The 16,744-nt window shown below is 40.1% G+C and overlaps 1 protein-coding gene across 1 annotated transcript; it reads right to left on the reverse strand.

Moving 5' to 3' along the window:
* Positions 1 to 403: 403 nt before the first annotated feature.
* Positions 404 to 16,155, reverse strand: urb1 (URB1 ribosome biogenesis homolog). Its single transcript, XM_068318148.1, has 39 exons — positions 15,983 to 16,155; positions 14,483 to 14,622; positions 14,253 to 14,404; positions 14,019 to 14,148; positions 13,670 to 13,766; positions 13,499 to 13,584; positions 13,295 to 13,417; positions 13,079 to 13,209; positions 12,807 to 13,002; positions 12,574 to 12,711; positions 12,288 to 12,461; positions 12,077 to 12,209; positions 11,847 to 11,972; positions 11,628 to 11,740; positions 11,397 to 11,516; positions 10,835 to 10,951; positions 10,612 to 10,750; positions 10,381 to 10,539; positions 9,935 to 10,134; positions 9,615 to 9,839; positions 9,357 to 9,542; positions 8,408 to 9,245; positions 8,118 to 8,319; positions 7,849 to 8,035; positions 7,708 to 7,766; positions 7,429 to 7,616; positions 7,218 to 7,328; positions 7,069 to 7,132; positions 6,817 to 6,985; positions 6,468 to 6,570; positions 6,212 to 6,372; positions 6,008 to 6,119; positions 5,657 to 5,763; positions 5,307 to 5,450; positions 4,990 to 5,099; positions 4,669 to 4,875; positions 4,317 to 4,558; positions 3,065 to 3,637; positions 404 to 2,168 (listed from the first exon to the last, which is right to left on the reverse strand). The coding sequence occupies exons 1-39, from the start codon at positions 16,107 to 16,109 to the stop codon at positions 1,978 to 1,980; spliced, it is 6,780 nt and encodes a 2,259-aa protein (XP_068174249.1). The 5' UTR covers positions 16,110 to 16,155; the 3' UTR covers positions 404 to 1,977.
* Positions 16,156 to 16,744: the final 589 nt, after the last annotated feature.

Here is a 16,744-nt window from a genome sequence, read left to right on the forward strand (position 1 = left end):
CTTAGTGCATGGTCACCTTTACCATTATAAACATGTTACGCAATTTTTGTTCTGTTGTGTACTCAGCAGTGTTTTCATTAGTGAACCCTGAACTGAATGGTTGAAGGGACAAGGAGGCAGCTTTTTTCAGGGGCATTTGGATTATAAATGATCTATTTCAGGATGGTACTTTTATGTCTTGTTTATATTTGCACTACCTGAGGATAGTCCCAAATGCCCTTGAATGCCTCCATGTCTTCATTATAACTCCTACATTTGAGTTACTCATTCAAATAAGATAGAACTTTATTATCCCAAGGCAAATTCCGTAGTTAAATCCTGTAAATTGAACAACATCCAAGGAAAATGGAAGAGGAATTTGACAATGAATCCACACAAGACGGCTGGCAAAAAGCAACTGGGTTTAGTCTCTGATCTTGTTTTCATCATGAATACATTATGTTGAAATAGATCCAGGAAATCTATTCATACTCACATTTGTAATACAGCTTCATCTTTAATGCATCGTCACGAGAGGTTCACATATGTGCTTTAGGGTCATGTTCATTTCTGAACATATGGAAGCCACTCATGGATTATCTCTATTCTATATCATCACACGAAGTCTGCTAACCAAGATGAATCTGCTGAGCTGGTCACTTAATGTGATCAACATAATTTTTTCCACCAGACCTACTGGAACTGGGGAGTGCCAATGTCCAGTCGGGACTTTTAGGGCTGGCTACATGCTGGACAGCTGGGATACTTTCAAAACTATGTGTCTGGCCCCACTGGATGTGGAAGATGTTGAGGATGTGTACATCTTTACCACCATGACAATCGGGATAACAGCACTGGGGTTTGGTGCTTTCATGCTGCACCGCAAGCTGAGCAAAATGGGATTACAACAGACCAAAGTACAAGAGGATTCTGACCGAGCAGCAGAGGCAATAGTCAGGGTGTATACGGATGCTATGGCTATCATGCTGAATGATGCCATGGCCAGGATGAGTGACCGGCATGAGGATTCCAATGCTCAGCTCTAGGAGGATATCACCCTAAAGCTGGGGAATTGGGGAAAACGTTTGGAGGTGAAGGCCAGAAACCGTGATGCTGACACCAGTGATTAGGAGTGTAGAAGGCACAGAAAGCAACATCAACTCAGCCACACAAAGCAAGAAATTCCAACGGCTCTTAAATCATAAAATTGTCCAGAAACAACCATTGAAATGATAACAAAATGAACATTCAATATTTGGACTCTTCTCAAGAACTGACAAAGAAATGTGCAAAGATGCACGCCTATTGGACTAAATGGATGAAAACAACAATGTACCAGAATAAAATAATTGAAATTGATTTGTGACATGCAATGTATGAATTGGTTGACACTGTGCTGCAATGAGAGAGATGTTGTTGATTTAGGGGACGGGAACCTTACAAGCCAATGGCTTATACACGTCAACCCTTTTTTTTTTTCCGGATATTGTTGCTGATGTTCCAACACTGATGAAAGTGAAATCTGTTGTAATAACATGTCTGGAAAGAAGAAATAAACTGAATAAATAAATAAAATAAAAAATCTCCTTATAGTGGTTGTATTTCATCAAATTTTCAGAATCTTATTTTGGCACTGTTTGCACTCACTTGGATGAAAGCTCGGTCAATAGTGACTGCCAATTGTGGATGGATTTGAACTATGGAATCGTATAGAAGGAAATGTGGGGTTTTTTGCCTACACACTGCATTTATTATATTTCAGTTTCTAAATGCATTTTCATATCTCATTTAATTCTGTAATTCTATTGAAACAAATGAAGTCACAGTTTGGGAAAAAGTAAGACAGCTTTATAAATCATTGCATTGAAAATAGGATGTTATAACTGGATTTTACAAAAAAAATCTATTTTTACAAAAACAATTTGGCCAAATTAAAAATTCCAGTCTGTCTTGGAAATAATGTGTATTTCAAAGAGCAGTCACATTTGGATGTCTTATCTAACTCTTCATGTTGATGATGTCATTACAGATGGCTCTGATGGCTGTCTCCGATCGCGAAGGTTTGGTTGCTTTCTGTCTTCTACATTTGGATTTGGTCACTAAGCTGGCGTGAGACAGGAACAGGTCTGGTGATGTGGCTCCGCTCCACACCTCACTCATGTACAATGTCAGCAGGAACAGACCTGCTTCTGGAAAAGAGAAATCAAGAAGCTTCATTAAGAGTCATCTTCGTGATGGACACGCCCACAAATGTATTAAAAGGATTTCACTGTAGAGAAAAATTAACCATGTACCTATTCAGGCATTTCTGTATCTTTCATACACCGTAAGTGTGACTCCATGAGTTACATTTGATGAAGATCATTTAAATATCAAAAAGACTACTTTAACCATATTTTCTTTGACCCTCAAGTGCCCGGTTTGAAATGTCTAATAACATTTAAACTAATGAATTCATAGCACCTCCTCACAAACACAATCTGATGGGATCAATGAAAATTGTGTCTTTATTCACTGTCACTGTAATTAAAATAAAATATATGTTAAACTATGAGTTAAAAAATTGATATAAAGTTATTTTAAGTAAAAAGAAAACCCTGCATTCAGATCTGTACAAATAGAAACACATGGGATCCACATCAGAGTTGTCATCAGTTGTTAAGTAACTCATAAACAAGCCAAAAACATTTGCAGTAATGTGTTAGCTTGTAGAATAAATAAAAATGGATCAAGTTCTGCATGAACCTCGACGGACATAGATCATGCATCATATGCATTCACTCTATTTAAGTCTACAGTATTGGCCAAGTAAGGACTTAGCTACATCATCAGAATTTATTATAAAGTGGAAAAAACAAAGCTCTGAATTTGCAATTTGAACCGGATCTGCATCAAAATGTAATCACTTCACCCTCCATTTCAAGGGTCAGATCTTTAAGTCCGTCATTTAAATGTGTTTTGAACTACAGATATTATTCTCAACCAATCCAGTTTAACTTGGACTTAAAAGTTTTGGGCACCTCAGGTTGAGAAACCTGTGTCAGTAGAATAAATGGGCACAGTCTTGATTCTAGCAGGCTCTTACCACGTCTGGCCTCATCAAGCATGGCTCCTGGCAGACAGGCAGAAACAATTGCCTGATGCAGCTCTGGAAGGGGGCCTTGGCTTTCTAGGAAATGTATCATAATGTCGGTAAAGAGCTGGAAGGTTTCAACTCTTGATGAAATGCTAGAGTGACACTGAGCTTCAAAGGCCTGATGGTGGAGACGTAGCAGGTCGGCTTTCAAGGCACAATCGATTGCCACAACATTAGTAATTTCCCTGTGTTTCATCACAGTCTTCTCAACCCAGCGCAGGAAATCTTTTGTTCTGTTTTCATCATACAAGCCCTCAACCAACCACCTCAGGGACCACCTGGTGAGCAGGTGAGCAGTATCACAAGCCAAGTGATTGGAATCCAGTTTGTCTGTTGGCTGGGTCAGCTGAGGTTCAGAAGCTGGCAAACAGGGCTCCCAGTGAGTAAAGATACCACTGAGAAAAGATTTACAATTTTTCAGGAGACTTTCATCTTGCTCCTCAGCTTCCTCTGCAACATTCTCTTTTCTTTTATGAGCCTTGGAAAAGGAGGCTTTAGCTCGGATCTTATCCTTCCCCATCCCTGAGAAGGGAGATAAACAATTAATGTGGTGAAAGACAAACACATTCACCGTTAAAACACACCAAATATTTATTTTTTTACACATAAATTGTAAAAGAGGACAGAATATCTTGCCATGAAATATAACAGCATGGTCCTTTTTGTTCCCCGGAGACAGGAACATGAGGTTAAAAAAAGAGCAACTACCCTGGAGTCGTTATTGATCAGAGCCGGTGCTGTTACTGCTTTCAGTTTGTCAGGATGCACAGCATATCTGATATTAAGCTTAGGTTGTGGGGATTTTTGTTATATGCACATTTTTCAGCTCTTTATATTTTTCTAAATTTTAAAACATTCTATTTACAAATGTAATAGTGTTGCATGTAATATTTCATTGTCTCGAATATGATGGAACTTATTACTGACCAGGGCTTGCTGTGAAGTATTACTAAAAAATGATTTCCAATTTACAGTGTCTATGATTTAGCTGTTATAAAATTATCCAAGTGGAATAAAACTTACAGTGTGAGCATGTTGGTGAGTTATATTTATCACTGCTCTCAACTCTAACCCTAACCTTTTTTGACATTTAGTGTTTGGGCAGTAGTGACTCATTTTACGATAGGTAAACAGCTATGACAACATCTGAACAAGCTTCTTGGTATGACACAATAAAGTGATAAAGACACACATCACTCACCCAGGAGCTGTTTCTGTTTGTATTTTTCAGACAAGGCTTGTATTTGGTTGAGCAGCTCTGTGTTGCGGGACAGAGAGGCCCAGCATAGGAGCAGATTGAGGATTTCAATGGTAGAGAGCGGCTGTGGATGGAGTGTTAGCCGGTCAGTCTGTTTGTTAACCCTCAAAGCTGTCTCACGATGCTTCAGCACAGAGCTGAGTGTCTGCAGAAACAGGCTGAGCTGAGAGGCCTTCACAAAATGCCTAACAAGGGAAACATAACCTTTTAATACATCAAAACTTTTTGCCTGAAATCTCATTTTTTGTTGATAGGAGATGTTATGATTTAATGCTTTGGTGTGGCAGCCTTTTACCTGAGGTGTCTGCTGATAGTTATAGCCACACAAAGGAATTCATTGATGAGTGGAAGTGGGAGACACTTTAGAGAACGCTGAGATTTCTCCTCTGTGGAAGAGGTGGTCTTGGTTCCTTCTGTTTGCTTTTCCTTCTGCCCAAGGTTGGTAAACCACAGCATGTGCAGCAGATCTATGATATGTCTGAGGAGCTGCTGGTCTGGATTCCTGAAAAAAGAAAGGGATGGTCTTATGTAGAAAATATGAAACTTAAGAGATATCTTTTGTAACGTGAACGTAGTGATAAAGAGACAAAAATTAAATGTGGTCCTCACTACTCACCTTTTATTAACCACCTGTATGATCCAGGCGAGGAGCCCACAGCTCTTAGTGAGGTTATAAGCTGCTTTGGTCACACGAGCAGCCTGGTGCAGCACCCTAATAATCTGCACCTTGAGACATAAATAAATCAATTCAAATTCAGCATTTTTATCAGGCAAGAGCTCTTTTTTGTCAGATTTTATATATTTCAAACTAGCAATCTTCTCATTAATCTGGTGATTTCAAACAGTTTAATTCAGCTCTATTATCATATAGTTGAAAAATCATATATCATGACTAGTGTGTTGAATGACTGCGATTCCCACAACAGTGTTTACCTGGGAATGTTCACTGCACACAGGACTGCAGCTGAAGCCTAAAAGCGTCTGAAATATGCCTTGTTGATCACACAGTTCATAGCAGTGTCTGTCACTTATCCCTTCCTCCAGCACAGTCAAGATCCATTCACGTTCCATTTTATGCTGCGGCAAAAGTAAGCAATGTAGTCAAATTCCCATAACTAAAGATAACATTGATCTAAAAAACGAAAAAACAAAAAGACCCAAGTTGGGCTGAACAGAGGAAAGTTAAATTCTGTAGACACAAGCAGTGTTTATTTAGATAGCCATTGTTTTCATTGGTAGAATTCATCAATCCTGAAAACAAAAAATTTGATATAGGACTTTACCTCCAAATCAAATCCATAGAACAGCTTGAAGAACTCAGGGACTCTTCTGAAGTCCAAGCTCTGATGGGACAGCAGGAATCTGTTTAACACCACGTACATGTGGTCCTCTGGAGAGCCAGAAAAAAAAGACTGTAGGTCAACAATCAAGAAGGCTCAGCTGCCCATGCAGCAAGCAACAGTAAGATATATTCTGTTTAGAGAATGGCAATAAATAGAGAATTCAAAAAGATAAAAAATTAAACATTCAGAGTTGCTTATCTTTTGAAACAAAGTGTTCTAAACAAATATTCCCATGTAAACAATATTAAATCACTTTGCTCAGGGACTTGACAGGCGTTCAAGGTCACACACCAGGTCTGAGCATCTGCTGAGCTACTTTGGTGATGTAAGTGGTCAGGACAAATGGGAGTCTTTGATTCGGCTGTCGGATTCCATTCTTCACTGTATCCATTAAGTACAGCAGCTGTTAAATAAAACAAGGCCATCAGCCTTTATGAAGGCAACTTCACATATACAGTATGCAAATACTCAAACATCACCTCCGCAATGCTTTACCTGTCTCTTCTCCCTGACTCGAGCACCTTCCAGGTGTTGGTAGAAGCTTATTAGCACATGATAGGCTGCTGCTCTCACTTGTAGGTCGTAGCTACTTAGAGCCATCACTGTTACTCCTAAGGCATGGCTGGATACGAACTTGACACAGTCGATCACGCACTCTGTCACATTAAAAATAGGACAAATGGAACAGCTATAAAGCAGCGGCACACTGAACCGATCCAAAGCCATGACAACAGCACTGAAATACACTGACCTGGTTGCAGTATGGCGCTGAAGAGTGGCAAAAGAAAACAAGGATCATATACATTTCCAAGGTCTTTTACGGTGTTGTTAGTGTAGAGATGCTCCTCACCAACCTAAGACAGAAATCATAAACATTAAGATTTACCCAAAAGGCAAAACACTCTCACTTCAATCTCCTCCTCAAACCAAAATGAAGCTTAATGATAAAATTATGATGCTTAAAGAAGAATAAAACTTGAAAAACATCAACTAGTGACAGATCTATTTGCATAGCTTTATAACAGAAGTATTTGAAAATGTACAGTAATATATTTGAATAAAAAGGCTGTTCTATAAAGGAAACAGAATCAAATAGGGACCTGCAGGATGATCCTGCGCTGTTGGGGAAAATGTGCGATAGTTTGGAGCATTTTGTCTACTTTCAGCTGGGCTAGCAGGTCATCTGAGCTCGCCTGCTTCCACAGGGAGGCCCCCAAGCTTTTCCTGGTTTTGTGGTGCTCCACAGCTGCCGGGCCCCACAGGAAGGATCTGCAGTTGCAACATATAATCAGTGTTTGCAAAATAACAGTGCATTTTTCTGCAAATGTGATTTATAACTGAATGGAACTTACTGAAATTTCAGCAAACTGACATTATTTCTTTCATATTCTTGAAGAAGCAGTAACAGCTTTTGATCTATGAACCAAAAAACGACACATAAGTGGAAAGAACAAAAAAAAAAGACCCACAAACACACAATGAACAACATTTCCTTTTTTACCTGAAGTACTAAGTGTTGCTCCATATGCGCCCAAAAGTACAACAAAGTGGTTGATGCTACAGACTGTTGGGCATTTTTTCACCAAACAGAGCAGTAAGGACACCAATGCATCTGAAATAACAACAAAACAAGTCCTTATTTTCAGTTATTTTATTAGAGAGCTGAAAAGTTTTCAAGTTTGGAGTTCAATGTTTTCCCCCAGTCTCCATACCTTTAGCCGGACAAGTGCTGGGGTCTTCAGTTGAGTCCAACATGGTGGGCAGGAAGAGAGAATGACTGCTGGCCATCATGTGAAGGGTGGATAAAGGTATGAGATCCTTCCGGACTTCACTGCTATTGTACATATGTCCTATCAGGCTGATCAGTGTGTTCAGAAAGTGGGTATCTCTGTAGCGGTATCTACAAAGGAAAAACAAACATCATTCAAAACAACCACTGGACTGATACTCTTAAATCGCATAATGTATAACGACTTCATACAGCATCTTACTTCAATCCATTCTTGACAAAACTGTTCCAGTCAGATGCAGCAATGCCTTCAGCTGATGTCTGAGTGAAGAAGTTAAATTGTGAAGTGCATGACTTACAAATAAATATGAACTTATTAGTATTTAGGAGAAATAAAACCTACAAGGAGTTGTTGCAGCCTTTCCAAAATGCTCTTCTCCTGCTCTGGTGGGGCAGTAGCCTGATCTCTGAAGTGACTGTAAGCAGCGGTGAGACACTTGATGGCAGCTGTGGTGATACACTTCCTCCATGTTTCTTGTTCTTCTGGGCAATCACTCAGTTTCCCAGTGATAACATCTACCAGTAGCCATCTGGAAGAGAAAACATTTATCTAATTAATATGAATTTCATAATTTTCTGTTTTCTCGTACGGTATTATTAGTTCAGTCCTACCTTTCAAAGCTGTTAACGTTTTGAAGAGCAGAAGGCAGGTTGTTAATCAAGTCTCTAGTGTCCTCGGTGTTCGCTGAGAGCTTGAGCAGATTGGCTAATGTTTCAGCAGCCTGGGCTGAGTCTTCTCTTGGGTTACCAAGAACACGTTGGAATAACTTGGCAACAAGTGCTTGCTTCAAGGCTTGTAAAACTTCTTTTTGTACTACAAAAACACATCAAATTAGCAGAATGAATGAAATTTAAGAGCACGACATAATAAAAGTTTAAGACAATAGAAAGTTTGTACAAACCATCTTTGGGCCTTGCTGGATCCTCTCTATTTGCCACCTGAAGGTAGGTGTTGATTAAAGGAAGAAATATTTCAGTTGCATCCGAGAGCCTCCCTATGTTAGCTGGCCTTTGGCACCACTCTTCAAAGTAGAGGCGGTGTGTGGAGCAATTCTGCAGCAAAAGAGAGCTGATGGCCAGAGTGTTCGGGGCCGGCCACTCGAGACAGTGCAGCAGTACATCTGAGTGGATGAGCTTGGCACTGCTGGCCTCATTAGACAGAGTCTGCAGGAGGAAGGCCTCCAACGCAGGACTGGAACAGGAAAGCAGAAGGGTCTCCAGGCCATGGAGATGTGCTGGAGACAGAATAATGCTGTGCTCCTGGGAACAGCTAGCTTTAGCCTCTGTCAGGATCTGCACTGTTGCAAAACCATAGACACTAAGGTCAGCCCGTGCGTCATCACTGCTGGGGGAGATTAGTCTCTCCTGGGGGAGGAGTAGCAAACTGGAGAGCACGTCCATCCGATTACTGGAGTTCATGTACTGGTGCAGAGCTAGGAGGGCCTGCAAAGGTTTGGACTGCTTTTTTGCAACCTTGGACCCCTTGTCAGACAGTTCCTTTAGCACAGCTTTTTCCATAGCCCCCATGTAGCTAGAAATAAGCTCCAGCTGACCCAGAACTTGGAGAATAGGGGAGCAGGTCTTCAGCAAGACCAGAATGTCATCATTTAGCTGAGCACAAAGCTGCTTAAGTCTGATGGGGTTTAGACTGTGAGGAGGTAAGACAGCCAGCTCTAGAGCCAGAAACCACTGCTCCAAACAAGGATTCTTGAAGATGAAGCCAAGAGCAGAAATAAGGATCTAAACAAGGAGGGAACAATGTTAGAATCAGGAATTTTTAAATACATAGGCATCCATAACATCCAAAACGAAAGAAATCCATCAGTGTAAAGGCTGACAATTTCTCCTAACCTGCTCTTTACTGGATTCTCCTGTACATGACTGGTTGATTTCCAGGAACAGGTCTGACTCTTCCTCGGAGTTCTCTGCTGCTGGCTCAGAGTTTTCCGTCTCCTGATAAGCATGTAGCTTGGTCACCAACTCCCTTAGTATTCCCATTAAGGTCTTAAGAGGAGCAATCCCTACATTTTTGGGGAACTGTGAAGAAGGATGCTATTATTGAGGATATTCAGCAATTTAACAATTTGAAAGTCTGTTTAATGCACTTACCATGTAAGTGCCACAGTTTTCCACCACTGACTTTATGTAGAGTACAATCTGCTTGATTGCTACTGGAAAATCAGCCATTGACATGGAAGCTATAGTTCCTTCTGCCTTCCCCCTGAAGCCGTCATCAATCAAAGCGCCTGGCCCTTTGCTGTATGCTGCCTTCATCAGCTCGGTGAATGAAATGGACGTTATCGATTCCGCTGAATAACATTCAGAGGGCTTGAACTGCAAGAAAGTGATTACTTTATTCTCCTTAAAGAAATACTCAAAGTGTGTCATCATTTTTGTTAAAAATTTTCTTGGTTCTATTAAAGACTGACCAGTTCCTCCTGGCACTGTTGCGGCAGCCATTGGGAATAATAATGATGAAGATGTATGACAGATGGATGGGTAGAGGTCCGGGATTCTGAGGATACAAGCACTTTGTCGTACTGCAGCAGAGCTAGACAGAGAGGTAGTGGCTCTCTCTGGCTGTGCAGCACATCTGAGAGCACTGCAGACAAATACTCATATATTACCCCTGAAAAAAGGGAATAAAAAGGTTAGCATATCAACATAAAACCTAGGCTCTTCTGTAGGCATAAAGATCACACATCCAACGTGAAGTTGCTCTTTTGTTGCTGTTTATAAGACGTGTTCAAAATGCAACAGAATTGTTTTACAATGTTCTACAACTCTTTAACCATTTGTTTTAACAATTTCATTTTCAAATACTAAAAATGTATTCATCTCACAATTTGATCCAGTAAAGTCAGAAATGCCTCACCCTTGTCTGCTGACAATTTGTTTCGGGCCTCCAGAGCAGCTGGTACCAACACACTGAAAGGGAAGGTCTGGATAATGAGGTCCTCACTGAGAGATGGCCCAAACTCCTCCATCTCACCCTCATTACCATCCATAATGACATCCAGCATGTCTATGACATCTAGAAGACACAGGTAGTTACATGCCAAGTTCCAGGCAATGAGCTTTGATTCCTCAGTCTGTAAATACTCACCATCTATGTGTGAGACTGGGATACTGGCAGCTTCGCCCTCCTGGCTGCTCAGGTTAGCTTGCAGATAAGCTGCTTCCTGCACCAGGCTGGCCACCTTGTCTGTGTAAGCGTAAGAACTGCACACCAGCTTCACCAACACCTAGAACAGCAGATCAAGAGTCTGTTTTCAAATACTGTAATACACCGACATCTGACTATCTAAATGTTCTGTAGAGGAACTCACTCTTTCCAGGAACTGGATGACAGCTTCTTGTTGACTTGGCTGAACTCTGGTCAGCTGATCAAGCCAGAGTTCAAGCTCAGTCCTATTGTACTCAAACACGCCACTGTCCTTCAGCACCTTAAAAACATGAGATTCAAAATATTTTGTTTATATTTGAAAGTTACTTCTACAGATGATGCTCCTACTTAATCACTACCTGCACAAATCTGCACTTTTTCCACACAGCCATCACATTAGAGACTTTGACTCTGAAATATTCTGGAAAGTACTTTTCCTGACTTTTAAAATGTCCCCTGATGTAGACTGAATAATTAATAGCCCTTGGAAGCACTACCAGATGAAATATTTCCCTCTCCTAGCTCTTCTACTGCATTTGACAACAACTGGAGAGTGTAGTGATGCAAATATTGAATATCAAACTCTTATGTCACCTTAACAAAACAAAAAAAAATGTCTGTGGTAGGTCCATTAAATCTCATATGTGAACTTTTTAAATATTTATGTCTCACATGCGGTACGAGGTGAAAATAAAAGTATGGAAGAAAGAAAAGATGGCCTTTACTTTCAGAACCAGCATCCGTGTGGACCTTTTCAAATGGCTGCTGTTGCTGCTCACAAACATGTTCAGAAGCAGATAGAGCACTGACTTCTCTCCAGATGATGATTCTGTGTCTGAAACATCCTGGAAGAAAAGCAACACTCATACTCAAACTATACTGGTTACAAAGCACAATATATTCAATGAAAATGCAGATCTAAATGGTAAAATAAAACCAAGAGAGTAACTTGTTACCTGTAAGCGGAACCAGGAGAACTTGCTTGCAGGGAGATCTAAGGCCAACTGCAGTATCTGATATTGCAAAACTGGGGGAACCTCTTCTCTCACTCCTTTTTCTGACACAATCCCTGCAGAGTTGGAAAAACTTATTTTTAAAAGCTTTGCCACAGAATCACCAGTACAATTTTTAAACATTACTTATAAATGAACTCAATAGTTTAAAAAATGTATTACCTTTTAAGAGCTTGCTGAAGTCAAATTTGCACTGGTTCACCAGATGTGGTACTACTTTCTGGTAAAGACATATGACCTGAAGAATCAGGGTCTTCAGCAGGATTACCTCAGCTGTGTCAGAGACTCCTGCACATAAGAAAGGACAGTATAAAAGTCAATTTATTTGCTGGTCCTGTTGTTCTTCAGAAATAATGAGAATGAACAAATAACATCCTGTAAAATGGTATTACCTGGTACTTCATTTTTGTCATCAGTCTGTGCATCAATCTCTTGATTTATAGCAGTTTTTCCCTCACCACTCATCTTTTCCTTCTTCCCAAGAGACTGCCACTTTGCAACTATGCTTGTTATGTCCGGCAAAACCTAGAAAAGAGATGTAGGTTGTTTAGTGGTGCATCATTACTGCTTGTGTGTGTTCAGGCAGAACTTTATGGAGTTTACCTTGCTGAGTGTCTCCCTATACTGTTGCACCAAATCCTCCATAGCGTCAAGAGCGTACATATCTGAGCTGTGCCACTCAGACTTATCCAAAAGGTACTCTATATTCTTTTTAGCTTTTTTCAAGATGAAGTTCATTACGGACAGAGTTGTGACCTGCACTGCTGTGTTGGAAATCTGTGGGATACAACATAATAAAAACAAGTATGACAAAATGCGGCCGACTTTTAGTCTTGTGGTGTTGTAGCCACATCATTGCAGACATTTATAATGAGGCTCAGTCACTTACACTGAGGCCCTGGGTGAAAAAGGCTTTGTTACAGACAGGAGGAAGAGATATCACCATAATCATGGAGTGCAGGCGAGGAAGAGGGATGACCTCACGAAATTGGAAAACTGTGGACACTTCTGGCTGGGCCTCGTAAATCTGCCATATGATTTTAAGTAGAATAATTATTTTTAACAAGACAGGCTGAATATGAACTTCTAACAAACCACATACAATTCAAATGCTGCCCTTACCTTTTTAAGTAAGTTGACATTGTCCTGCCATGCACTTTTAGGACGAGGAGTGTAGGAATACTGAGTCTCCTGGAAGTACCTGGCCAGTATGTCAGGGCTCATTTTCAGCACAGCCACCACCAGCTCTGCCACCAATTCATCCTCAGTGGCCTGTTTCAGCCCTACCAAGAACTGAAGCAAGACAATGTTGCCAGTTCTGGAAAAAGGTCAAATCCCATGATCAGCACAGGGATTTCACTCAAGAATACAGTGTAAACGATGAGATTCCTTACCTCCCAGCTGTGCCAAAGCTGGCGTCATGAAAGCTAATACCATGCTTACGGGAGCTACACAGATCAAGAAGGAAACTGTGAACAAGTTCTCGAATGACAGAAATCCCAGCAAGCTCTGAGTCCCCAGGCATCTTTAGGAAAAGTAACAAAGTTTAGATTCACATGATGAGCCAATTTGGAGAACAGATAACACAAGATGAAAAGGTCATAACTCACTCTATCTTCAGCGGTCACATCCACAATTCCATTCCATCTATACAGAGATGCTATGTTGGCCAGCACAACAGGTGTGAAAAAGCGCACTTTCTGTGTTTTACTTATGACCTTGTTTAACACAACCTACAATAATACAAGCAAAATATAAGATTATTAACGCTTTAAAGAATTCTAAAAGGAAATCATGAGCTGCCACGCACTTACTCTTGTCTTCAGTGTGGACAGAATCAGACTGATGATAGACATCCTGTCCTCCTTCAGACCTGTACTCAGGATCTCTGGCAGGAATTCTGACACAATCAGAGCAAATGATGATGTCACCAACACACCAGAAACAAATATACTGTGTGCATTCCAATCCATAGGTAAATTTACCTTTGATTTCTAATATTTGTCCGATGGTAGTATTATCTCCACACATCAAGAAGGACAGCACAAACTGGATGAAGGCCATGCGGACATCAGGTCTTCCCTGGAGGATTCAAAAAGAGGAATGTAAGCACATACAGAAGTACCTTGAGATGCGAGACGCTCAACATACTTTCATACTTTATCATTGTTTGTGTAACTCATAATAAACGTATAATTGATTATGCACGGGTAAAGAATGCATGTCTATTGGTTGATAAAAAATATGTTTCTTTGTTGTTTGACTTATGGGCTCAGTCACGGAGAATAAAATATATAAATATTTTTTTTTAAAACAGCACATGCTACATCACACCTTCTTATCCTTTCTCTTTGCCAATCCTGACAGCACTTTATTGATGTGAAGGTGACTCAGGACCTCTCTGGCAGCTTCAGGACTCTGGGACACCATTGCAGACAGAAAACTGAGACACTGACGGACAAACCTGTGCAGAACATTAAAACAACAACAACAACAACACACCATTAGGTTACAATTTAACACTGTCCGGACTGAACAGTCATTTCACTTTGAAGTGTTTACACTGACCTGTGATTTTCTGAATGGAAAGATCCTTGCAGTAGTTTCATGTACTTAGCTATGATCTTTTTCACAATAGTATTGCCAACCATGTTGAAGTGGGACAGGTCACTGGCTGTCCTGATTAGGATCCCCTCCAGGCACTCAAAAACCAGCAGCATCTGATCAGAACAAAGACTTGATAAGAACCTACTCAGTGAAGGTCAGTCCCATCTTCAGAAAGGTATTTCATATCTTACCTCACTCTCTGTATTCTTTTCTCTCTCAAGCAATTTGAATATTTCTGCACACTCCATGGATATTTTAATGTAACCTTCAACCACATCGTACAGTTCAGAGCTTGGCAACTTCTTCGCAGTTGATATGAATGTCTCTAGTCCTTCAGGGGATACACAAGGAAGAATTATATTAAGCATGGCAAAAGGGTAGAAAACCGTAGAATGCAGATGCTGCTAGGTCGAGAGAATGATGATCCACCAACACTGAATTCGCTAAAGATGATGGATGAGAGTTAAAAACAATAGGATGGAAATGAGAGCTAAAACACATTGAATAAACATTGTCACGAAAAGTTTAACAGTTTGAATAAAGACTACAAAATCTCGTATGAATTATTTATCAGAGGCATATCATCAATGACTAAAATAAACAACAAACAGTTGAAATAATAATTTAAATGGAAACAGATTTATTTACATGTCTGTGTATCTTTACTGAGAGAGTTGAAGAAAACTTTGAAAGAACAGCTTTGGAATTCTGCTTTATTTGGATTTCCATCATACACAATGGAGTAATATAACCTATGGTAATTCACTGACATTGGAAAACTCCTCCCAGCATTAGAAACATGAATACAGTAGTTTAACTGTAAGAACAAAATTAAAATATTCCATTATGATGAGTAGAATTTTTCTGTACAACTAACTTCACGCCAGGCAGCACAGTGGAGTATTGGGTAGCGCTGCAGCCTCACAGTAAGATCTCAAGTTCAAATCCACCTGGGGGCCTTCCTCTGAGGAGTTGGTATGTTCTCCTTTTGTCTGTGTGGGTTCTCTCCAGGTTCTCCAGGAAAACATGTAACGCAGGTGAACTGGAGATTCTAAATTGACTATAGATGTGAATGAGGGTGAAAGTGGATCCGCTGTCTTTCAATATGGGATATAAACAGGTCGTCATTGGAAATGAGAATTGGTTCTTAATTTACTTACCCGGTTAAAAAAAGCCTTAATATATAATATATAAAATATTTTATATATATATATATAAATTCATTTTGTAACAAAATGCAGACAATGTGAAAGTACGACCTCAGCTATATTGTGGTGGCAGTGGTCAAGTCAGTGTCTGTCATTGATGCTGTCGTGTGAGGCAATTCTTAAACCCCTTCCAAATATGTATGATAATGTTCAGGAGAATTATGATTGCAGTTTAGACGTATTTACGCAGAACAGCAGATCCTCGTGAGCTATCCATATGTGTGCACTTTCATTTTTTGATGTCTATTACTTTGTTGTACGTTATTTTTCTTATATTTTGGAACAAACATTCATTCAACTCTCACTTCTCTACACAACTACGTCAAAATTCGTTGACAACTTTTGAGAATTATCTTGTGGAAAAAGTAAACAAACAAACGCGGGAGAGACACATAACCTCCTTCAAAGCCCGTTAGCAGAGACCATGGTTACTGATGATACTGATTATGACTGTTTTTCTTCAGAGTGTACGAATACACTCACCCTTCATGGCTGAGCTGGAGTCCTTCAACATGGCTTTAAAAGCAGTCCCGTTGAACTCCGGGGCTTTTGCTTTTTTCACGGGGATCTTCGACTCTGTTGAGTCTTTACTGGGGCGCTTTTTACCCATTTTAACATGCACAACGAACAAATGTCAGTGACTTCAGATTGTATTACTCTCCATGCCGTAAGAGCTGACCCACGCTGTGGTGTAAACAGAAATCTGTCCGATAAAAAACAGCATCCGGCTGGAAACGTTTGTTGCTGAACGACGGTTCCGCAGTTTCGTTCCTACGAACTGAAGAAGCCTCTTGGATGAGAGGTGAAACGTCTTCAAGACCTTTTCTTAAAGTCTAGTGAATTTATTTAAACTGATTTGGATACATTGCTGACACTAACTTTATACCTGACAAAAATTGTCGGCAAATTGTCACAAATTGTTAGGACATCTTCCACTTTGTGGCTGACACCGAAAATTAATCGTTGACCTGTATGTCTTTTCAAGTTTATACAAATATGAATGTTCAACTGTTCGAAATTTAGGCTCATAGGGCTTACTACTACCCTAGAAATGAATTAGGCCTGTTGATTACTTATTTTTTCACGATTTTAAAAAAAAAACATCCCTCCTCTGTCTTTTGACAAATCGCAATATGTTTGTTTGTCTTTCATATCGAATGAGCTGGCATCTTATCTGGGGTGTGCTCCGCCTTTCTCTGTAGCCATTTTTTTTCTCTGTAGACACGATGATTGCGATAGTCTCAT

The sequence above is a fragment of the Antennarius striatus genome, chromosome 6 (assembly GCF_040054535.1).
Source record: "Antennarius striatus isolate MH-2024 chromosome 6, ASM4005453v1, whole genome shotgun sequence".
In the NCBI taxonomy this organism is placed as follows: Eukaryota; Metazoa; Chordata; class Actinopteri; order Lophiiformes; family Antennariidae; genus Antennarius; species Antennarius striatus.

Excerpts from the sequence above, each read along its gene's own strand:
- urb1 (XM_068318148.1), bottom strand. The coding sequence starts at position 16,109 with ATGGGTAAAAAGCGCCCCAGTAAAGACTCAACAGAGTCGAAGATCCCC. Across the intron at positions 9,840-9,934 it reads AACAGTGCCAGGAGGAACTG|TTCAAGCCCTCTGAATGTTA; the intron begins GTCAGTCTTTAA and ends ACTTTCTTGCAG. Across the intron at positions 2,169-3,064 it reads GCTTGATGAGGCCAGACGTG|AAGCAGGTCTGTTCCTGCTG; the intron begins GTAAGAGCCTGC and ends TCTCTTTTCCAG.